The 25461-nt window shown below is 36.3% G+C and overlaps 1 protein-coding gene across 3 annotated transcripts in view; it reads left to right on the forward strand.

The window, feature by feature from the left end:
• Positions 1–25461, forward strand: part of TMTC2 (transmembrane O-mannosyltransferase targeting cadherins 2) — a 234865-nt gene that overhangs the window by 148398 nt on the left and 61006 nt on the right. For all 3 annotated transcript variants that reach the window (XM_038155053.1, XM_038155051.1, XM_038155052.1), the window contains 4 exons: positions 3949–4063; positions 13120–13205; positions 14044–14228; positions 15843–15921. In XM_038155053.1, coding sequence (XP_038010981.1) covers positions 3949–4063; positions 13120–13205; positions 14044–14228; positions 15843–15921 — 465 coding nt within the window. The remainder of the gene's footprint in view (positions 1–3948; positions 4064–13119; positions 13206–14043; positions 14229–15842; positions 15922–25461) is intronic.

Consider the following 25461-nt stretch of genomic DNA (forward strand, 5'->3'; position numbering starts at 1 on the left):
TTTGCTGAATAACAGAATGATCTTTGGTTCAGTAGAAGGGGAATGTTTAATTTAAATGAAGATGTTTGTAGATATTAATTTCCATTTCTCACATGTTTTCATTGTTCAGTTGAAAGATGAAAGTTTAAGAAAATGTGCTTCTTAAATCGAGGCAGATTAGATTAGACAACGTAGTCCTTGTTTTGCTGTTGCTGGTCTTGCACTCTTCCAGCATGAAAGTGCTTGGAGAAGGTTTATCATACCAACTGGGTATTTTTCAGTCTTGTAAAATCTTAATCATCAGTTTCATTGAGATAGTTGAGAAGTTAAGCATGTTAAACGTGAAACTAACATTTTTTTATAATCATTTTCATTTTGAAAGTAATTGAATGCCTGAGAACTTGACCTACTCTCACTGCAAGGTGGAGTAAATGCAACCTTTGAAGTTTAATAGAGGTCTAGTTTGATATGGCCAAAATTATAACACTGAAACAACTATTTATTTTCCTACTTAGCGCTGCATAATTTCTTCTGCTGTTTTTTAAAAAAAATCCCAAACAACAAATGGAAGAACAAAATCCCTTTAAAAAGATTAATTTTCCTGCAAAGACATGTAAATAACATAGGAGTTTTCAAGCATTAGGAGATTCTTCAGTTTATACTTGACTAACGATAAAGGTGATGAAATGGATTTAATTTTTAATATGTTAATATTGAGTATGATCTATGGAAAATTAAGCAATTAAGTAAAATTCGAATGGACTGACTGTTTTGTGGGTGAGATGTGAATGTTGCATTTGCTCCCGTGCTATGATGGACTATTACTTCTTTAAGAGCTGCATCTGTTGTGGTCTCATTGTTTGTGGACAGGAGTTAAGCAGCTGGCAAAAAGTAAATATAGCAAAGCTCTCTCATTCACAGCTTCCTTTTTCTCTTGTGCTGAATAGGATCTTCAATATGGAGAAATTTGAATTTTTAATTAAAGATTCAAATGTGCCATATATATGTACACTTTAGTATCTTCTGAATGTTAAATGTTCCCTTTTTCAACTTAGCGAATATAGATATTATATGAAAAATATTTATAAATAATAATTGGAATAAATATCCATTCTAAATTCCAGGATTACTGACCTAGTTTCTTTTTCAAGGATATTTATTTTTGTTTTCTTACTGTGTACAGATGTAAAATAGTTGAGTGCTGGAATTTAGTTGGAATCATAGGGTGGGCTTTTAAGAGGTGTGTGGATTCACTTAAGGTGTAACCTTGCTTCTCCTTCTGAATGTGCCTAGAGTTGAACCAATGCTATTACAGTTTTGAGGAAAATTTTGTTTAAGATATGGAAGCTAATAATTGAAGTTCTTTTTTTCCCCTGAAGGTTAGTTGCATTACTTAAGACAAAGCAGGAGTGAAGTTCCTTGAGCAGATCATGTAGCTCTTCTCCGTGTATGTACACCATCCTCTTTTACTCTTGCTCATATACCAAAACCTGAGAGGATGCGGCTGCACAGATATTAGCTGTTCATAATTTCTAGGGTGTATGAGCATCATCTCTACACATGTTCTTTGCAGCTTCATCACCAGCCAGAGCTAGATCGTTCTTCTAACTAGTTCTGTATTTAAATAGATGTGAATATTTTTATCAAATTTATATAGTTTGGATAAGTGAAAAGACCTTGGTTTTCATGTTTCCATTAATGAAAAATTGTCAGATTATCATGTTTTATGTTTGCTGTTTTCTGCTATTGCCACTTCTTCTAGTGCATCACACAAGGTTAATTATTCACAGTTTTACAAGTTTAGACAAAAGTCTAAATGGAATAGATTTAAAATTAAATAGCATAGATTAATTATTGATTGATATTACAAACTTGATGCAGAGTATTTTGCAAAATGTACATTAAAATATTGTCTTAAAAATTGTGTTGTCTTAAAAATATTGTCTTAAAAATTAACTCAGGTGACTGTTAGAGCCCATGGCATGAAATGAAGTGTAGAGGAGAAAGTGTTACACTGAACAGTGTTAACAGCGTCTTTCCAGTCCAACAGATGAAGAGATTAACTGAATCATCCTTTTGTGCATATTTGTATTTACTGAGCTTCAGAATGGTTGGGAGTAAATAACTATGTGGCAGGAAATTGTTATCAATAGATCAATGATCATTTGATGTAATGCTCTGTTATGGGAGATTAGAGTGAAAACAAGAGTCCCTATAGATTATATGGAACATGCAGTTATGGGAAGCTGGATGCTTGTTTACTGCAGAAACAAAGTAAAGTTATATCTTCACAAATTAATTTAAACGATAATATATGTCTGTCTTTTTCTTCCAAGGGTTAATGCCTACAGACTGGCTGGTCACTTTCATTGGTACTTCCAAATTGTTTTCTCTGTGTAAAAAGAGAAGAGTGGCAGTAATAGGGATTTTCAAGAATTCTGCACATTTGCTAGCCAAGTGTAAAAGTTGAGTGAACCTGAGAATAGTTTTAGCAGCTGTATTTCAAAATGATGGAACATTTTGTGACTTTGTTGATTTATTGATAAATAAATATTGATAAATTATTTCTCAGTAAATACTAGGCTAAAATGAATTGACTCACAGAAGTGATAGTTTATTTTCTTATGGAAATATTGCATACATTTTCTTTCTTTGATTTACAGAATATGATGTGCTCAGTTAAATGACATGGTTTTTATGAATTCTAAATAGATTTATTAATTATTTTTCCCAGCAATGACTTGTTTATTCTGCCCAGAGGAAATTCTGTGTTTGCTGCTGTTTCCATCCTTGTGGTAGGATGATTCTGCAACAAACCCCAGCAGCTTGGAAGTGATACAATTTCTGAGGAAAAAAATGCCTATGTCAATTATCAATCTACATAGCAGTGTTACATTAAAACTACCTTGAAATTTTGCATTAGTCAGAAGTGATGCAAATTCTTGAAAAAAGAAAAGGGCTCGACTGAAATATCGGAGTTAGTTGCTATTTAAGCTGATGTTTAAGTGCATCTGGAGGGGAGAATATTCTGATATATTGTGTTTTGTGGAAAGGACGCACATCATCTTTCCATTGATTTCTTTCATTTAAAAAAGGGTGAAAGTAAAACTTTTTATGAAACAGCTTTGCATTTATAAGCATTTTTTTTTATGTTCACACACACTGTAATTGTAATGCCAGTTAAATTAGCTTCCTAAATTCTGAGTAGCAGAGGTTGTGTTTTCATAAAATGTTAGTTCCAATTCCTTTTTTAAGTAGCTTTTGTGTCACTCAACAAAACTGCAAAGGGAACACATGTGGAGCCTTAAATATTTTTTTTTACCTAAGGTCCTTTATAGATGGGCTATAAAAGCGCATTGTGTAACATGATAAATTGTATGGGAAGGACCAAATGTTTTTCTAGCAGGAAAAAAATGGATTTTAGTGATCTGTGTAGTATGTTTATGTCCATATGGTATATTTTTAATCCTAGTTACTTACCTAACTGTTTTCAATTCGTGTGTCATATGTCAAATTTTAATACTTAAGTGAGGACCATGTCTACTCTGGAAAAATTTCTTGCTGTTTAGAGTCAATAGGCTTAAAAAAAAAAAGTTAAAACTAGAAAGATGCCTCAGTTATACATTTAACCCTGAAGAATTTCATTTATAGGTGGTATGAAATAAAATGGTCCTTTCCCTTGGTTGCAGTAATTTTTAGAGACATATTTTTGTAAAAAACTTCCCTTTCCCAACTGAAAGCTGTATGCATTCAGAGTGCATGTAAATCACCTCTATGAAATGTGAGTCTCACAGTAAGATGCAGAGAACCAGAGGGCTGGGGAAAAAAATAACCAACCTTACCTCCTGTTCCATAAAAATAGTTCCTTTGTGGGGTTTGTCTCCCTCAGAAACTTCCTGATACTTGCATACTCTGTCATGTGTAATTGGATTGTAGCTCTTCGTGAATACTGTTTTCTCTTCTTGACAGCATGGGGTAACCTTGGAAATGTTCTCAAGAGCCAGAGCAAGATTTCTGAAGCTGAAAGCGCATATAGAAATGCCTTGTACTACCGCAGCAACATGGCTGATATGCTTTATAATTTGTAAGTATGTGTGGCTTTCCTGGGGTTGAATTGTCTTTGAAGCCTGTTGTGAAGAGACCTACTGATTTACTTGCTGGAAACGGAGATGGTGTTTTTTGTTGCTTTCTAATAGTCATTACATTAATTGTGCTCCTTAAACTCTGGGGTGGACAGGATTTTTTCTTGGTCAACATTATTGTATATTTGTGTAATGGGTATTGGCAAGGTAAACTTACAAATCTGTTTGCTCCAAAAGAAGAAAAAAAACAAATTACCAATAGATGAGTTGTGAGCTGTAGCCCTCCATCTGTTTGAGACTCAATTAAATTGTGAGGTGTTATTTCAACTTCTTTTTTAAGTCTGAATAATACTTGGTGAGCAGAGTGGGTGTAAGCATTTCTAAGCATAGACAAATACCCTTCCGTTAGCTCCAGAGGTCTGAAATGTTAAAACAGCAAATTACTTTTCTCCTGTGACTGACTTCAGAGCAGCATAGGTTACATAAAGTTTAATTACTTGAACCCTGTTGTAGGTGAGTAAGAGGATAAATAACATGAGCATCAAAATAATCATTCTTCAGGGGAAAAGATTTCCCATCTCGTTAATGTACCAAATGATGAAGATGGAAGCAAGCACCGTGCCAAGCTTCGCACTGAGGTGGGATGGTGCCGTGTGTCCCATGGGGAGGGACTGATTCCCTGGCTGTCCCAGCTGGGCACCCCGCTCAGCGCTGCCTGTCCTGCTGCCCTTCCTCCCCCTCCTGCCATGACCCAACCAGCACAAGCCCTTGGAGTGGGGCTCTGCTGCACGACAGGCTGGTCACCTCCACTAGCCATATTCGTGATTGTGGAGGACAGAATCCAGTGACTGCCATTCCACAGGTAGCTGTTGGAAGATGATACCCTGCATGCAGCAGAAAAGCCTGTCTATAGGATACACAAAATGTGCAAAAACCGCATTCCAATAGTAAGCCTCTTCAAATAAATTGATTCATCAAAAAATAATGTTCTGCCTGTAAGTCCAGTTTAAAATGAATGCTTATAATATGAAGTGAAAATGAAGTTTATCATAATAGTATTTAAATTAATTTTTTTTCTTGTTTAAAAAGGAAGAAGTTTACAATTTCATTAATTTGCCTTGCAGTTAAGCAAATGAATTGATGAAATTCAAAATAATTTACTGATAGAATTTATTTTACAGAAGGAAATCCATATTTCATAATATGTGTATTTTTACTAGTCATTTAGTTACACAAATACATGTGTGCACAGAATTTCCCTCTCTCTTAGGCAATGAGGAGTATGAAAACCATATTTTTAAGAGGAATCTTCTGCTCACATTTAAAAAATAATTTCTGAACACAGCAGAAGATTGTAGGAAATAAAGTGACAAGATTGATACATGTATGTGTATTTCCTATATGCTATTCGTTTTGAAGGTGAAAATTATAACTATTAAATTTTTTGTATGCCTGTGCAGTACTTTTATCTCTTACTCTGTTGTAGAGAGAAGCTGAAATTAATATCAGAGTAAGAAGAGGAAAAGGGGCTGGACGATAAAGACAGGAACATAAAAGAAATCAGACTTCAGTCTTTTCACTGTTCTCAGAATAAGCTGCTAGTCTTCCAGTTTTCCATTGATACACAAATATATGTCTATAAATCTTCATCTCTGTTTTTGACCAGAGAAGTTTTTGAAATTCTACTGAATTTTTGTGGAAGGATTTTAACTAAAATGATGGTTGGAATATATAGGGCATAAGAAGTGAAGTTTAATTCTTAGCCTTTCTAGTACTACATTGAATACAATAGAATCCCTTATTTTTTAAACAAGCCTTACAAACCTTCAATTATTTAACAGTAGTTAAAAATGTTTGCATCATTTTTTTATTTTTGTAGCCTTTGTCAGTGTTGGATGCTTCAATATGCAGCATGAAAAATAAATGGTAAATGAAGTGTCCTTTGATAGTACACAAATGAATCAGTTCTTTTAAGCACAAACCCTCAAGAGCTCCTTTGCAAGTTAAATCCATCCTTGGCAAGTAGTTCTGTGGGAGCCTTTTACAAAAATCCTCTCCAATGGAAAATATGTCTTATATGTGCTTACAAGAGACCAGTCAGTTTTGCTGTTTCTTGTTTTCAGTATGTGCCTTTGAAACTAAAATAATCACTCCATAGAACTCCAGGATAAAAGTATCTTTATAGTTATTTAGAAGCACTGTATGTGTTTCACATGTTCATTATTGTTTCTAAGCACCTATGCCTTGGTATTTGATGCAAATTAATTGGCATCACTCATAGCAGTAACAAATCCAAGTGCTGTCTGCTGAAGAGCAAATTATTAAGGTTTAACTCACAATTTTAATGGATAACAATCAAAGAGTGAAGCTACATAAGCAGAAGCTCTTGATCTCTTTCCTTCTTTTTCAATAAATTGAAATGTGAGGTTAGCTTAGAAGTTGACCACTAATACATTAACATCCAAAGGATTTAACAGACTAGATGAATGGCTGAATTCAGTGCTGTATTTTTGGTTTTGGACTTATACTTTATGGCTCTGAGTTACAGCTGCTTTTGCCATTTAAAAAATTTAAAATGCATTGATACGTAACTACATAATCTACATTTGAAGGTTTGCCTGATTATAAACATTTTATAGTTGTGTTCTCAATGCTATGTAGCTCTGGTGATTTCAACTAAATTTCATAGGGCAAAAATAAAATCAGACGTAAATCAGTGTAAAATGACCTATCTTTCTCTGTTTTTTTTTAAACTGAGAAAACCATATATTTTAATATTGTGAAGTATCAAGGACAGAGGTGCAGAGGAATTATCGTTTATTCTTTCAAACAAGGCAATGTTCAATAGATGAAAAGCAATTTTAGTTCGCTTTGACTTTTAAGTCTTTGTTACCTTATGATGGTTAGCTAAAGCTTGTGGGGTTTTTTGTATTGTTTCAAATTGCTTGCAATTAGTGTCTAAAGTAAAATTGTTTATCAGTTAAAAGACAGTTTTGTATATATTATTTCACTTGTGTGTAGGCCTGGCTGTGCTTCGAGTATTCTTTTGTCATCCATATTAGTAACCTATGTTACCTTGAGTTTCTCATGTGATTGTAAGGATGTTCTCAATCTGACATAGATATTGAATAGTCCTTTGAAATTATACTGATTACTTGAACTGTTGTAATTTTGGAGTATACCATGCCCTATAAAAGATGAATTTCTAGTAATCAGCTATCCCCTTGCCTCTCTCCTGAAGTATCTCATTTTGCCTGTACTGATACAGGACTGTGTGTATAAGTTCATTATTCAAATAATTTAATTTCTTTGAATAAGGTTATGAATTTCCATAAACTTTACATTGTAAAACTTAGGGTATTATATCAAAAAATATGGAATTTTTTTATGTTTCTGTTAGAAATTTCAGCCGCTATTGGAGACTACCTATCCTAGAAAGTCTAGGATTGCAGTGTTTTACAAGAAAAGTTTAACTCTGCATCCTTAGGTAAAAATCAATATAAGCAAAATTCTTCCTTGTCTTTTATTGTTAGGCTTTATATGTTGGAAAATGTGTTCCCTGCCTTTTAAGGGTGCTGGCATAAAAAACTCCTTACCAGAGACAAAAACTCTAAAATCAGGCTAACCCACAAATGTGTGCTGAACTGTGGTTGAACCTTCCCCAGACAAAGTTCCTGGAGCAAACACCTAGTAGGAAACAGGTCAAGGTTATGGTTCCTCTTCCTTGATAGCCCAGAAGTTTTTATCATTCAGGATGTTGAGTTAAAAAGCAAAGAGGATGTGTCATCTAGTGTCTAAGTACTTGATTATTGTTTTTCTCAGCTATGAATGCAAACTGGTTGCATACCTGTTTGGAATTAATCTCTGCTTTGCCAGCTAGTTCTTCCTCTGTCAAAGACAGCAGCTAAAATTTGTGTCTTGCCAATGATGTCTTGATAAAATCTTGCTGTGTTGTCAGACTGGCTCTTGAGGTAGCTCCCAAAGGTCATTTAGCTGACTGGTGGTTTCCTGCTGTGCAATGTAGGGCCTATGTGAAGTACAGATAGTTTTCAAAGTTATATTGAGAGGTGAAAGTCATTCAGTGACCTAGCTATTCAATTATATGTCTCAATATTTGAAATTGTGGGCACTTATAGTCCTTACATAAGCTTTCACCATTTTATAAAATCAGGAAAATAATGGTTTGTGTCTGCCATTCAGTTTCAAAAAAGACTCCTCTTGTAGGAAGTTCTGTCCAGCTCTCTTTCTATATTGACTGCTGGGGCACATGAGAGGGAATAGGCATCTGGTTTGAGGACTGCAGACAGAGCACAGCACTGCCCATTGTCCAGAGGAGTGAGAAAACAGGAGCAGAGCTATTCTTCATCATCATAGTGGCCCTCCCTCTATCAAGGTAATAGGGGTTGTGCAAGTTTATGTTGTCCTGAAAGGGTAGTACTCCCAACCAAAACTGTACCAGTAACAGAAAAAAAAAAAAAAAAAAAAAAGGGACAACATTTGCAGACCAATTTGCATTGCATTTGGGAAGCTCTGCCCCAGATCTGGGAGAACATAACAGTTTTACAGCACTGTCTGAAAGATTAGAGGTTGTTTTGGGGGTGATTGTTTAGTTTTGTTTTTTTGGGTTTTTTTACTACTGGATTACTTAGTGAGTTCTGCAAAGGAAATGGTTATTCTCTGTATGTTTGGGTTCTTATTGATTAATAAGAATCAATAAGATTCTTATGTTTTGTGGTAGCATCCATACCTACCTTTCCACCCACTAGTCTTGCAAATGACAGTGAAAGAGTTGCCTTAGGCAAAGCAGATCCACTCTTGCTGTGCAACTGGAGGCACATCTGTGTAGGGAATAACAGAGGATTTTCTCTCATTCCTTTCTTTGTTTGCCAGTGCAGCATTTAGGTAGATATAGTCTTTTGTAGATAATCCCACCTGAAATCAATGGGATGAGTGTAGCTTGAGGCATGGAAGAACTGCAGTCACGGCAAAGTAATAGCTAACAGGCCCTGTATTACTTGTTATAAACCAGTAAACAAAATTGATTAAACTGTTTCAGTGTTGTACCTGGGTTGAAAATGTTATAAATATTTCACTAACACATGTTTACTTTAACAGTTGCAGTTTCTGTGTATCGTACTTGGCCAATTTATGCCAGTTTTAGTCACTGAGGAGTTTGCTTTGTAAGCAGACCAGCTGACTAGAATAGGACTACCAACAGGAAGAAATTCTTATGAAACTTATAAAAGACAATCTACTGCTTATTTATATTCTGTGGCTACCTTCTGGTCTCTGAAAACATTTTTGTGCCATTAATATTTAGTGACTTTCGGTCAAAACCAAAGCAGAGTAGGAAGACAGGAAGATTTTTCATTGCTGGTGAAGCAAGATAGATGAAAGTTGGCAGCTAAAAAATTCAGGAAGGTTGCATACAACTCATTTGGGGGCAAGGTGTTTTCCTGCATGAATTAAATGAGCAATTCTGTCTACAGAAATGATGTGCATAATTTCCAGATAGTCAGAATGTGCTTCTCATTTTTTTTTTTTTATTTTTCCTCCTACCTAAAAAACAGGATTCTGAGCCACTTCCTAAGTCACTTGGAGAAGTTTGCTACTCCTGCAAGCAGTCAGCACATATCCTCCATTTCATAAATGATTAACACTCCATGTAAAAGTATCTGGAAGTAATGCAGGCAAAAAAAAAATCCTGTCGTAAAGTTTCAGAATCTTCCAACTTTTTATAGTTAGAACTTGTCTCCTAATTAATTCTTAATTCATGAACGGTTTATAATTGTCCACTGTGTGTCCTATTGTTTAAGTAGCTTTTTCTTTTCCAAATACTTTTATCTTTATGTATTTCACAGAATCAAAGAATGTGTAATATTGGAAGGGGTCACAGTGAGTCATCTGGCCCAGCCTGCCTGCTCAACCAGGGTCATCCCAGAGCATGTGGTGCAGGATTGTGTCCATACAATTTCTAAATATCTCCACTGAGGGAGACTCAACAACTTCTCTGAACAATCTGTTCCAGTGTGTGGTCACCTGCACAGCAAAGATCATCTTCGTAGTGTTTACTTATTCTTTCACAGTACTTGTCTTACTAAATTATAGAAGCTGAATTTTTCCAATTCTGTTAGTGAACTGTCTTTGAACAGAAGTTGCATATTTCATTTACCATCTTCATTTGTCTGCCTTACAACTAGGAAGGTGAGCTGAAGAGAATAAAAAGTTTTGGAAGTATCAACTTGAAGCAGCTGTTCCTGCATTTTGTTTTTTTTGTGGGGGGCATTTTGGTGGTTAGGCTTTTCTATTCAGTTAGTTTGGCATTTTCAGTAACTGTAGAAAGTTAAAGGGGCCAGAAAGACTTTAAGGTCTTCATCCAAGTTTATCACTGGGACTAACTCTTTTGAATCACGCATGCTTACTTCAAGGATGTCCTTTCCTTTGTTCATCCTTGAGTAAGGAAAAAGGAAGGCTTTCTGTCTTTGTAACCACAAAAGTTAGGTACATACTCAACATGTGTCAGTTGCTCTGCTCCACCTCTGGCTTATGTCCAATTTATGTCCAATGCTTCTCACTCTATTGATGTCTTTGTTGTCTTTCTGCTCCTTGTACTCTTTGCCAAAAATCTCCGAGGAGGAGTTATCGTTTTGCATTCAAGCAAAGAAGTGAAAGGCATGTCAAGGACAGATCTGCTCCTGGCTATGGTGGACGCTTGCTTACACAGCCAAGTGCTCTGGCCACAGGGAGGGTGAGATGCTGGAATCTGCAGTGCCTGCGAGGTGTGAACTCCAGCTCAGGGGTGTTCTTCCACTGCATCTAGGGAAGTCATCTTTTTCCTGACTTAGTTTAACCTCAGGCTAGAACTGGACACTCATAAATCTAGCAATATTTGTACTGCCAGAAAAAGCTACAGTGAAAGCTAGTGATCAAACAGGACCAATTTCACAAGGAGAAGAGGCAGTTTCATTCCTTGGTAAGATTATATTCTTCTCTTTCTGCTCCCAAACTCATAACAAATACAAATAAAACATTAATTATTAGGTGGAATTCAGCACTCAGTTCTTCATCTGAGCTGCTTGGGTTATATATATGAGAGAGAGAGAGACAGACACACACTGACAGACTGACAGTTAATGGAACAGCTTTTAAAAAAAGAACATCTTTTGGAAGAGAAGTTTTAAAAAAAAACACCTCAAAGTTTCAAGTAATAAATCAAAAGTGTCAGTATTAGAGCATGTAGTGAATGCAAAATATCTGTTTGTAATAATTGCAAATAAAAGTTCTTTTAATCACAAAACCACAAATGTTGTACACTTACCAAAGTAATTTGTTTTGGTGAAGTTGACCAATGGCTGTATTGCTTCTATCAATATGTTACATTATTTATTCCAGAATTAAAATAAGAACGGAATTTCTTAGATAAATTGTTTCAAAATTGTATGTGAGAATGTTTTTGCTTTTTAAAAAATTAAGAAGCAGCTTAAATGTCAGACCATGCGCCTCATTTTTTTCTGTTGAGTCTCCTGCTATCAGTAGCAAACAGGATCAAAATACCATAATCAATCTTCCTTGAAGTAAGTGTATGAAATTTTTTACAGTAAGCAAAATTCAGCTTCTAGAAAATTCAGAAAATGTTATTTCTGTCCTGATGATTATACCTCTTGTCATTTGCAAGATACTTGACACTAGTTACAAACCTTGGTGCCATGCCAAAAAATATCCTGAATATATTCCCTCATTTCTTACTTTACTGCAAGTGCTTACTAAATGTAAGTTCTTTAATATTAAAAATTATTTGCTACCAAATCTGAAGTTAATTGCGAAACAGTTTTGAAGTGAGTTCATGTGATACTGATAGGACAGTATAGAAGAAAAAGAGGATATATTTCTCAATTCTCTTAAATCCTAACTCAGTGACAAGAAGCAAACAATATAGATGGTGACTGCTTAAGCTAATTGCCCTTCTCTTTTCATCCCTTGAAGTTTACTGGTTTAATTGAAAAAGTTTTCCTGGGATGTTAGAGGGAAATAAAATCTCTGATTTGAGACTGGAGATAAAAGAATTCCAAGCTCTTTGCAGTACAAAAAGCTATCAACAGATAAAAGCAAATATGGTGCCACTTCCACCTTAGAGGAAGAGCTGTGTTTTCCTGGATATTTTGAGTTATATGACAAGAGATGTTTACCCCTGGATACTGAAGTCTGAGTCTCCATTCCAAAATGACTAATTTTTAAGGATTTTTAAATCATTCTGGTTTTAATATATTTATATATACTCTTTTTCAGTCTTCTGAAACTTTGGAAAACTGTAATGCTTTGGGCCTTCATTTAAGTATACAGTGTACATTCATGTCAATGATGTCCAGACCACTTCTCAGAAATTTGTGGGTAGCTGGTATAAATCGTTATTCACAAGGATGTTTGTCTTAAAAGCTAAATTAAAGCCTCTCTATTATGAAACTGGAAATATTCAATATAATTTTTAATACTTCTTCAGTTAGTAAATTTGTTCAGAGTATAAAGAATACAGGAAAAACTAGAATTGTTGCAGGTGCTAAGCTGTACAGTGAATAATCTAGTGAAATTGCTCAACAAGGGGAGTCCTTACTACAGCACATGAAGGGCTGGGTGCTTAACTTTATCATGTATTTGGAAAAGACCTGCTTATTTCAGGTCAAGACAAGATGCCTGGCTAATCATTAATGACTTACAAATGCCTCCACCATATTCTATCCACTTTTAAAAAGCTTGCAGGCTAACATTTTCTCAACTGAGTAAATGAATCTCCTGGCTTCCAAGAAAACCAAAACTATTCTGTTTAACATCTGCTTTGTTAAAGCCATATGGATGCACCTGGTGTTTATGAATTCATCTTTATACATGGAATAATTCTCACGCAGAACTGTTAGTGAGTGCTTATATCTCTGAAATACCAGAAAGCATATTTTACCCAAGTTTTGTTTTCAGTATTTGTTTTCAAGTTACTCTTTGTAGTAACCTCACACCTCACTCTCTTTTCTTTTTCTTTTTTTTTTTCTTTTTTTTTTCCCTTATGCAGAGGATTACTACTTCAGGAAAACAGCAGGTTTTCAGAGGCATTGCATTACTATAAACTGGCAATTGGTAGCAGACCCACACTAGCTTGTAAGTATTTTGACTCTACAAGCTTGTATAATATTGACTACAGTTTTCATAGAAAATTTTCCTACTCTTTAATAACACTTTCTTTTTTTTTTTCAGAAGCTTTTAAGTCAGAAAGCAAAAGGTGAAATAGCTTGATAGCTTGATTGCTTGAACATTTGATAGCAAGTGTTTATTAGTAAACAACTATATTTGATGTGGTACAAGTAAGAAGCAGATGATATATTAACACTCAGCAGCACTACTAGAACTTAAAATGTTTCTGATCTGGGGTGTTGTCAGAGATGCTACTGCCCAAATTTTCAGGCTTCTGTTTCCTGTTTCTTACAGACAGTCCCTGATATTTATATGAGTGAATAATATAAATCTTTTTTTTTTATTACCTGGGGAAAATGGAGAATAATCATTCAGGTGTTGTGAGTAACAGGTTCCAAAATTAAGAGGCACTATTTGAGATGGCTGAGACTTTTGTACCTTCAGTATTAATCTTCTCTGTATGTATATATGTTTTCATGTATATGTATATTTTTTGTAACTCTTCAAACAGTGGTGCTATATGCTTTATACAGTCCTAAAAAGAGGAACAAAATGGAACACTCTGCCTAACCAGTGATTCCTTCCCTCCTTACTTCAGTCACCTTCTTCTTTCCTTGTCTCTGAGCTTCTACCTTTTATATATTCATATGTTACATGTTCACACTCTCACCAGTGAGTGATCTGTGTTACTCAGAAATCAAATTAGATAACCAGAGGATCTCTACCTGATACTACTTAGAATTGAAACAGCAGATAAAGTATAATAGAACTCCATTCAAATATAGCATTTTTTCCCTCTTTACAGCTGCTTATTTAAATACTGGTATAATCCTGATGAACCAAGGGAAGACAGAGGAAGCCAGGAGGACTTTTGTGAAGTGTTCAGAGATCCCTGATGAAAATCTGAAAGATCCTCATGCTCACAAAAGCTCTGTTACCAGCTGTCTTTATAACTTAGGAAAACTTTTTCATGAACAAGGACACTATGAGGTAAGACTCCATATTTGTAAATAATATATTTATAAAACTTTCATATACAAATAATACATACTGCTTCCACCCAGACTTTCAAAATATATCACATACATGAAGTGATTGAATTTCACCAGATCAAGGTTAGCATTGTCTACAGAGAATATTTGTTCTCTACAGCCACTGGTATAATGCTGTTAAATTAGCGGTGTGATGTTCTCACATCAGAGTCAATATTAGCAGTGGTCACTTCTGATATGTGTTAGTTCATTGGTTTTGGCTTTGTACCCGTAGCTGGTATGCAACGATAAAGCCTGATTGAACCTGATTAAAGGCCAGTTGACCTAAAGTATAGAGGCATTATAATTCAGAACACAGTAAGTCCATCTTTCACTGGAAAAGTGCAATTATGCTTGCATTTAAGTCTCTAAAAATAAGACCCTGTTGAAATAATTTAAAACTTCGGTGATTAAAAAAATCCCACTGTGTATCATTTTCAGATAACTTGACCTCAGTGCTAAAGTGGCTTGGATATTTTTAATGTAACAATAAACTGCACCCAAGCCATCCCATCTCATTTACACATGCAACTGTGACTGTTGTGATTCCTCTCCATTTTTCCTGATGAACTTAACTGAAACTGGACATGCACTTCAGGTTTGACCTTTAGCAGTGTTTGAAAGAAATTAATTCTCTCTTGGCATTGTCAGGCATACTTCAGAACAGGAGTTGTGAGTGGTTTTGATCCATGTAAAGTGTTCCTGACCATGACACTTATGTCAGCTGTTTAAGATCAGGCATGCAGAACTTGGACAGATTCCCTGTCATCTGTCTGCTGCATCCAGCTGTCAGATGGAGTTACTAATTGGTTAAAATACAGACAGCTAATGCATCTATACAGAGAAGAGACCAGCAGCATGTTGTCTGCACAGCTGATAGAATGTAGAGTTGAAGTTCAATACCTGCAAGCTATAAGAGCTTTTAGGAATATAAAACTTCAGATTTCTTCCTGGTGGTCATTGCAGCCTTCGTAAGCTGCGACTGTTTGATGCAGAGCTAACGGACTGACTAGCAAGTGTCCAAAGTGGGGAGTGAATGGTAATTCAAGGCACAGCATTTTTGCAAAGCGATTCCAATTTTGGGTTTCTTGACTTTATAGTGCATCTCATCCTTTCTGTGGAGCAGGCTTCAGTTGTAAGGATTATGCTTTGTTATTATTTGGCAGTAGACAATGATTTCTTCATTTTTAGGTCACTCAGCGTAGTTAATCATCAGAATGTCCTTTGTCTGCAGATCAATAATACTCCATATTCTTTCACAGCCTATTGAATGTTATGTTTATAAACTCATCAGTCATTAAGAGGTATAAAAAAATGTCCTTGTTACTTTTGCCTAGAAAATAGTTGCAATATTAGAACTAACTTGATCTCTTGTCTATAAGCCTCACTGAATTCGATAAAATTCAGATTTAAAAAGGAGAAATTTTGTACTTTCTGTGGCATTTTTGATGCCAATGTGTTTTCTCTATCCCTGCACCTTTCATTTGGAGAAGGAAGATTAGTTTGGTTTTACTTTATATGTGAAAGGATGCTTTTTAAATTGGTGTTTTCCCACCTGTGTGTTTCTTTTCAGGAGGCCCTTACGGTTTACAAAGAAGCAATACAGAAAATGCCAAGGCAGTTTGCACCACAGAGCCTATATAACATGATGGGTAAGAGCATTGTTAGTGCTTCAGAGTTATATTTGAGGAGTTAGGGTGAAACAAAAGAGCTTATCCAGGCAACTGCTGCTCAAATTAATGAGCTAATAAAACCCAAAAATAATTATCTTCAGTACAAGCCAAACTAGGTTCAGAGCTTAAATACCAGCAACTGCAATGCTGGATTAAAGTACAATAAATGATGAGACTATTAGACATTGGATGTCTTTAGGAGTGTCAGTATAACAGTTCTGCACTTAGAATGCATGGCTTAGTGATTTTCTTGGTCACCAAAATCTCTTATGCACTACTTCAGAGACCCCAATGTGCCCACGTTTGTATGAGTTGTACCTTTTTTCAGGTTGTACCAAAAACTTATTTCTAGCTGACATACTGTAGTTTAGATGCCTACAGTGAGAGAATTCTTCTTATTTTTCTTCCAAGACCAGCTATCTGTCCTTCAAAATTTTAGAAGTCCTTTGAGTACTGCAAAAAACTGTCAGTTTATCTGTGAGATGTTTCTTGTTTAACCTCAGTTTCTCATATTCTTCATTGCATTTTTATGTGGGATACATTAAACAGATAAAAGAAAGAAGATAATATGAATTATTACTTACAGTACTCAGATCTGAAAACAAGAGGGCTGGTTCTTATTGTTTCAGAGATGCTTGTAAGTGGAATTCTTTCTCAAAGCTTATGTGTTTCTGCTAAGCGCCCTCAGTGTTTAGCTCAGTACTGTCTTATTTGGGATAGAAAACAATGTAAGAATCTTTACTTTAAAGTAGTTCAAAGTGGAGCAATTAAAAATATCCATGGAAACAATTAGGATCAACAGGAAGCATATGGGGTTTTGTGTGGTTCCCCCATCAATGCCTCGTATACAAGGGAATATATTGGTTGATACCAATTGCTTTTACACAGTTGTTGACTACTTATTTAGGAAAGGCATCTTTTATTAGTACCTTACAATTACTAGGGTACAGAAGAAAGTAAAATTGTAGTTGTAACTAATGCTGTATGTTTGAAAAACGTAAATGCTAGATTGAGTAGTTCTTTTGCCACAGTGGCAAAGTATCTATGTCAGTCTAAACACTTTCTAGCAGTTCACACAGTTCAATGCAGAGTTACTTCTCCCTGAACACTAAGCTTTACCAGATTGGTGGTGCCAATGGCTAAAACCCATAAACTGTACAAATTGATTATTACATATAGTTTGGTTCATTGTCAGTCTTAGTGAAATTATTGTTTTATCAGTTTTATTTATCAGCATTTGCTGATCAATTTGGTGGTGGTATCAACAATCACCTCTGTGTGAATTAAACCTCTGCTCACTATTCGTGTCCTGTACTGACTGCTGAAATACTGCAGTGCTTCAGCAAATTCTCTGAAGTTTGACTGCCCTCTTTAGTGTAGATATGTTTTTCATAATTCTGATAAACGTGTTCCTCAGAATACAAAATTGGAAAACATAAACCAGTGCTGTTTCTAGCATGTAATGCTTGTCCCATTGCAAAGCAGGCTTGTGCTACCCCTTTTCTTTTCAAAAGAATAGATGCTACCTTTAAAACCACTTAAAAGCTATTAGTTTCTCCAGATTTTTCCTTTTTGTTGTTGTTGTTTTTTTAGGTTCAGGAGGCCTTTCTCAATTTCCTTTGTAAGCACAGTCTGTGATGTCCAAGTTCACTCTGTTCCTGGGGTTTGCATTTTCTAACTCACAAAAACACAAAGACTAGCTCAGTCCTTTGCCCAGGCTTGGCTCCTACTATACTTCCTCCCTTCTCTCCCTAGCCCATACTCTGGCTTCTGCTTCCTTTAAGCTGCTGCCAGCACTTCATGGATGTCCTGGTGGCATAACAAGACATGGTCAACTGAGTGTACCTTAGCTCCTTGTGGAGCTCTGAGAATTTCAACTTAGCTTTAGCATGGCTTATATTTGTATTTTGGTTGCTGTTGTGTTGGCAGCTTGCGCAGGGAAGACAGAATTTGCTTCACAGTGGTTGCTGAAGTGTCACTTGTACGTTATGCTGCAAAGGCAATCCAAGAGGCTACACAAAGTTGGGTAGTGACTTGAATAGAATGCAATGCAGCTATACTGACAGGACTCAGACTGATTTGTTCAAAGCTATCCTCGATGTGTCTACATAAGCCTAGATGGATGCATTTAGTCTCTCCTACCTATGACAAGTCAGAGCTAGGTAGCTATGCTTCTTTATAGTGTGGAAAGAAAACTGTACCTCTGGTGAGTAATGAAGCCCTTCTGATTTAGACATCTATTTAAGATTATACACATAATCCCTACAAGCATACTTCTCCTCTAAAAAGAGCTGAGATGACTGACGTAGACTTAGTAGCTTGATTTGGGTGAGATAAATCCTAAATACCTTTTCAGTCATCTCTTTGCTTTGTGTGTGACAGGAGAACAAGGCAACTGCATCCATTATCAGGAATGCATCCGCTTTGCAGCTCATATGGTGTCACTGAGTATCAGAGGGCTTCCTGGAGTGTTTATTTCTGTTTCCATGTTCAAGACAAAATTATAAACACGTTCCCTATAACACTTTCTTTGATAAACAGCATTACATAAACTTGTCTGCCCACTTCTTGCCTTTAAAAGGGAGACTAGAGGAACTAAAATAGGCCAATCCTGTCTTGTGCACTTGCAACTGCATAAACCTGACTGAGCTGTCCCCACTCCTTGTATGCTCATTGCTGGGGAGGAAGAGGGAGAAACTAGGGAACACTCCCCATCTGCCTGGGAAGTAGCAGAGGGAAGTTTTCTTCCCCATCTCCTTAAATGTGGAAAAAGTCTTCACAGCTTATCATGAAATCCAAGAATAGTCACAGTTTGAGGATTATCTGCTATGGTTGTTAACTGTGATGACTGTATTCCCAGTCTCTGGCAATCTCTTTGCTTGGTTGAGTGGCACACATATTGCTATATATTGGCATGTCATATAAGGAAACGGTGCTTCCTCTAATTTTTAATAAGTACTCGTTTGTGCAGTTGAAGATTTTTTGGAAGGTTTTTTCCTCCTGTATGATGTACATGACATGCTTGAAAGAGAATAAACAGGAGATGAACTGTTTAAACTGAATCAGGTTTGAACTCCAGCACTCTGAGTGCAGTAGCATTAACACTCCAGCAGTGCTAAGCTTTTACACCACCTGCTTTCCCTGTTTGTGTTACACTTCTTTTCCTGTGCTTGCTTCTATTGGTCTTTTGCTCTGACAGGCCCAGTGACTCATTCCTCTGGTGTGTCAGTCTGCTTGACAGACTCTCATCCTTTAAAACACTCTGTAACTTGCCTCTTAATGGGAAAAAGAAGTATTGGGACTCAAGAAGCAGATATCCATTTGACTTTGCATTTTTTTCATGGTACAAAAGACAGGGCTGTAATACCAGCATCAGATGTTGTAAGTTTGTGCATATGAAAAAGTTGCAGAGAAGATTTGGTCTCCTATTGCTGTGATTTATTTTGCCAGGTGTGCAACAACTCAGCTAAGGAAACCATATGTTTCTCTGGCTTTGTACCAAGAAACAAAACCTTTTTTTTTTTTTTTCCTTAGGAGAACCCAAAACAACTAAAAATTAAAACTTTAAAACTAGAATCAAAATAATTACTCAACAAGCTGTATAAGATTGGCTTGGTATTTATTTTCTGTATACCATATTGCTTTGATGTAAATTAAAAAGTACATGCTCAGGTTACACAGATTAATTTGCTTGGCATGGCGACTTGCACTACAAAGGCCGGAGTCCAGCTCAGCTGTATTAAATAGGTAATATATTTTGTTTAAAGTTTCAATTAAAGCCTGAGGTCAAAGTCCCTGTGGGATCTTGAACACTTTAATGCCAATATTAGGATTGCTTAAGGATCAGCCTCTGCTCTAGATGTCTTTTGCGTTTCTTGAAATCTGATATTGTACAGTTGATTGTATTACATTGCTTTTAAAACCACACTAGCCCACCTGCTACAGTAATTCATACTCCTGACAGTTAAGTGGTGTGAAGTGGACCATGGGGGCTTTATTTTAATACCAAACAGTAACAAGAAAGATGGTGGGGTGGCATTGTTCAGGTTTAGATTGGCCAGATAGTGTCATAAAGACAAATATCTTGGTGGCGCTTCCTCTGCCCTTCCTAACTAACATCTCAATGTCTATTTTCAAATGCACTTCAGGCAAAGCCTTACAAATATTTTAATGAGAAATGCAAGTCATAAAAAAGCTAACATTGCAGGAGTGAATACAGTTCATGATGCACAAAGTTTAAATTTCTCCTTGTGAATCTGCTGGGTTGCACATGGACAGAAAACAAATCATACACAAATGTACAGTCCAGAAAAGGGGAGCCAGATTTTACATCTGGTGCAGAGTTTTGTATCATAAGTACAAAGGCTTAGCGTGCAGAGAGACTTTGTGTTGATGGTTATAACATAGCTATCACTTCACTTGATTATGCTTTTGGGTGGATGTGGCTGTTTCTACAAACCTGTTAATATTGTTAAGGCTCCTGTCCCATTTACCCCTTGCTCCCATTAGATGCTTTCTTATTGAATTATTTTGAAATAGCATTTAGAACTCCAGGAAACCCTTTGGTATAGTTTTACTGTGCAACACTTAATTTATAAGATCCAAAGATGATTAAGCTGTGAAATACATGCCCCACATCATAACTTATGCAGAGTATGGTACCTGCACTTATCTAAGCTTTAGTCATCAGCATGCTTCCTATGCATTTCATGAAGTTTTACTAGTAATTTCTTACTAAGTGTACATTATAAGTCTTTTTTTTTCCTTTAAAAACTAGCTTGGATGGAAAAAGGATTTTTTTCTTCCATATGTTCATTTTATTACATATTCCATGGAAAGAGGAATGGTGTCCTCTCCAATGGTGATGGGAATAAAATGCTGGGCTTCCTTCTCTCCCCCTTCCCACCCTCATTCTGATACTTTGGCCCTTCCCCCTCTGAGACTTTGCAGACTGTGGTAGTTTATATCTGATGTCCAAAGCTAAGTAGCTAAGTGCTGCATCCAGCTGGCAGCCAGTCCCTGCTGATGTTCTCAGGGCTCAGTATTAGGGCCAGTCCTGTTTATTATCTTTACTGATGATCCGGATGAGGGGAACCTCAGTGGGTTCACAGATGACACGAGGTTGGGTTGGGAGTATTGATCTGCTGCAGAGCAGTAAGGCTCTGCAGAGGGACCTGAACAGGCTGGATTGATGGTGGGTCAAGACCAGTTGTGTGAGATTCAGTAAGGGGAACTGCTGGGTCCTGTACTTGGGTCACAACAACCAGGCAGGGCGGAAGAGTGGCTGGAAAGCAGCCCTGAGAAAAGGGACCCGGGGCTGTTGGTCACCAACAGCTGCACATGGGCCAGTGTGTGCCCAGGCATACTGGCTTTCATCAGAAATAGTGTGGCCAGCCAGACCAGGGAAGTTATTGGCTCTCTGTTCTCTGCACTGGTGAGGCCACACCTTGAATCCTCTCTCCCGTTCTGGGCCCATCACTAGAAGGAAGGCATTGAGGTACTAGAGAATGTCCAGAGAAAGGCAGTGGAGCTGATGAACAGTCTGGAGCCCAAGTCCTACAAGAAACAGCTGAGGGAACTGGGCATATTTAGCCTGGAGAAGAGTCAGGAGAGACCTTATTGCTCTCTTCAGCTACCTGTTGTAGCCAGCTGGGGGTGTGTCTCTTCTGCCAGGCAACCAGTAATACAAAAAGAGGAAACAAGAACGAGCTGTACCAGGGGAGGCTGGACATGAGGAAGAATTTATTCACTGAAGAAGTTGTCAAGAATTGGAATGGGCCACCCAGGGAAGTGGTGGAGTCACCATCCTTGGAAGTGTTCAAGAAGTGACTGGATGTGACATTTGGTGCAGTGATCTAGTTGACATAATGTTCAGTCAAAGACTGGACTTGGATGATTGATGTCTTTCTCAACCTAAATGATTCTGTGATTCTATGATTCTGAGTATGAATCTTAAATCTGATTGCAATGTCTCCTAACTTTTTGACTTTGCTTCGAGGGAATCGAGCTGGGTATGAAGGTTACAGCAGTGGATTGCTGGAGATGGTAATTGATTCAATCTTTGAGAGCATGTTTGGTTTTTTTTCCCCCCAGGTTCCTGGATTTTCTTAGTTTACCTCTTTGGACTATTGATATTTTAATGTGAAATGCTTGAGTTTTCTCAGGTAGTAGTCTGAAAAAGGTAATTCTAAGAATAAAGTGCTTTTTTATTTTAAACAGGCAGGGTTTTATAGGAAAATAAGTATAATCATAACATTTGCAAGGACCAAAAAATATATTCCAATACTGAAAATGGACTGCAGAGATCCCAGTTAGGCATGATTCTAATGGAAAGTGCTTCTATTAATAGAGTTTTAAAGAAACCTATACTGGTATGAAAATGAAATTACTTATCTTGTGTGAGCTCCATGCCTCTCTTTTTGTCAGTATACTTCTTTTACTGGAAGCCTTTGTACAGCAGGAAACAGCTGTGCAATGTCCATGCTGTTCCATGCTGCAACTGATACTATTTTGTCCTTCATTTCTATCTGTTTTCTACTTTAGGTATTTTCCTTCAAAAGTAGCTTAGTTGTCTAATTAAATCAGATAAGGCTTTGCTTCAGCTAATTGAGGCCTAAAAGAATTTGTTCAGACAAAGTGAATGCGGATTGACTCTCATCCATCAAAAACCCTGATAAAATACAATACATTCCTTGAAATCTTCAAGGAGAATATTCTGTAAAAGGAAAAAGAATTGACCCACAATATGCTTGGTCTATGCGAAACTTGATGCTCATTATGTTCACGTGCTTCAGCTGTTTCAGGGAAGATGTGCATGCACTGCATATTTATAACCAAAACTGTTAATCTGTTGCAGTAGATCTTACACATCAGTATAGTATAACATCAAACTGTGCTTCCAGATTTATTATGTTATTTTATGCACTGGTACCAAAGGGAAGAAAGAGGGAAGTCGTATATCTAGAGAGGTGCTTTTTTATGGTAAGCACATCTGCAGCCTTGATTTGCACAAGAAAGCTGCATGGTTGCATTATCAAAGGCACAAACTCCTTGTGTATTGTGACACACAGGGACGCGGACCTCTCCATCACTGTCCAATTTTTTATACTCCCACTTAAAAAATTATGAAAAAATTTAATTTAAATCCTGATGGACTGTGTATGTTAGAGATTTTTATTATCAAAGAGCATCTCCATCTTCTTTCGTGTTTTGATATGTGGCGTCTTATCCATGTCAAATTTTATGTTTTCTATATTAAAGTTTTACTACCCCGAAATTGGAGGGGCAGATAATTACTATATATAAGGATGATGAAAGGCAGATTTACCTTACATTGTCTCCTTTATGGAGATAATTTTTCAGTTGTCTTTTTGGCAATCTCTTTTGGGGTCCTAAAAGGAGGACCACTGGAGGGACATATCTTTTTAATCTGAAAGTATGGGTACCTTACGTCCGTTGGAAGTACAGTGCTTTTACATCCACAGTTCTATTGACCTTCCTGATTAGTAAATCTGGCATGCTCCCTATCAGGGTATGGCCTTGGTATAACTAATTGCATCTGAAACAGAAAAATCATGAAATCAACAGATGAGATGTTAAGCTAGAACCATGTAACATACATTCATGTAAATGCTACCTAATTTTGCTTTTTAACAATATGTGGTACGGGAAAATATTGTGTCCTTTTTTAAAACTTATTTTTCTAACAAACACATTCCATTTAATTATCAAGTAAAATATAAGCCTTTAGGGAAAATGGCTGCTAGCAAGCTAATCTTTTATTAGCATTATTATTTAATGTAAATATTTAATTTTTATTATGATTGTTGCAGGGTTTTAGTTATTTTTAAATTATATGCTAATTATTGTTAAGGCTATGTTAATCAAATATATTTAATTATAATTAATATCCTGGCATGATTTTAGTGGTGAGTCTTTGGCTAGTTTATTGTTTTGTGGGATTTTGTTTAACTTTATTTTGAAGTATTATTTTTAAATGCCAATGACTCTGAGGAAATATGGGAAAATACTATTGTTGAATGGTAGTTTTGCAAGTAGTCTATCTTTGTGGCAAACAAAATCCACTTGAGTATAGGGATTTTAATTTTGGTGGTGAAAATGTAGCTAAAAGGTATCCCATTTCTGATTTCTTTGAACGTATTAACAGAAATGTTGATGAACTTAGTATGCACTTCTTTAAATGGTGTTTCAGTTGCATATTATTGTTTTTCTTGCACTAAATTAGGAAATGTGAATTACAATTTAATAATATATGAGCTTTCTAGTAGAGTAAGACAAGAAATGGGATCATAAAACTCAGAAAATATTAACTGAACTAACCCCTGTGAAGCTGGAAACAGTTTTGAAATACTGACTGGTCCCATTTTACTCCAGTTGTCTACTGAATTTATTGCCACCACTCATTGTGCAGGCAATGCTGCACATGTCTGTGTGTTTATACAGATTAGGGACTGGAAATAACTGACCATGAATAGCTTAAGGTTTTCACTGCCATGAATTTCTTTCTCTGTCGTTGTTACCTCTGTTGAACTTTACAGATCTGACTTGTTTTATTAATAAAGTGTCTGTGTGTGATCTTTCAGACTTTTAGCATGAAATTTTAAAGATTTTGCAAAAAAAGTAATTGTTAAAGTAAATATAGAAATCTGCTTACATGTTTGCATATTTTCTGCCAATAGACACTCTTGTTATCTTTCTAATGCCTAAATCATTTGTGTTGCAAGTTTATAAGAATTCATGATTGTAAATGGAAAATATTATATTTCTTATTTTAACCTCAGACATGCAAATGCATCCTGAATTAGAGAAATCAATCCATACATGTTTTCTCTGACATTTTTATTGAAAATTATCTCAAGGTGGCATAGCTATTACTAAATTGCATCAGCCTAATGCATAAATTCACTTGATTGAATTAATGGTTCAGTTACCTGTTGCTTGATTCTATTCTGGTGAAGAATGGAATGATCTATAAGATCATTCCATACCATAGAATTCTATTCTATGGTAGACCATAGAATTCTATTCTATTCTAGTGGTAGGAGCTGTTGTCAAATTTCAGCTTTTTCTTTTCTTCATTTACAAGATGGCATTTATAACAGACCCCCTAACAGTGCTTCCTTCTATAGTAATCTATGTTCTAATTACTTATAATATAGGAATTATTGATACAGGTTCATCAGAAAAAGAAATGTTCAGCTATAGAGAATTACCTGCAAAGAGTCACAAAATCACACGATCAGCTGAGTTGGGAGACACCCACAAGGATCATTAAGTCTAAGTCCTGGCCCTGCACAGCACTATCCCCAAAAGTCACACCATGTGCCTGAGAGCAGGCTCTCAGGAGTTCAGGACTTCCAGGAGTTACAGACTCTTCTGGAACTCTGTCAGGGTTGGTGCTGTGACCACTTCCCTGGGGAGCCTGGTTCAGTGTCCAGCCACCCCCTGGGTAAAGAACCTTTTCCTGATATCCAATCCAAACCACCTCTGACACAACTT

Source organism: Motacilla alba, chromosome 1A, assembly GCF_015832195.1.
Source record: "Motacilla alba alba isolate MOTALB_02 chromosome 1A, Motacilla_alba_V1.0_pri, whole genome shotgun sequence".
Taxonomy (NCBI): Eukaryota; Metazoa; Chordata; class Aves; order Passeriformes; family Motacillidae; genus Motacilla; species Motacilla alba.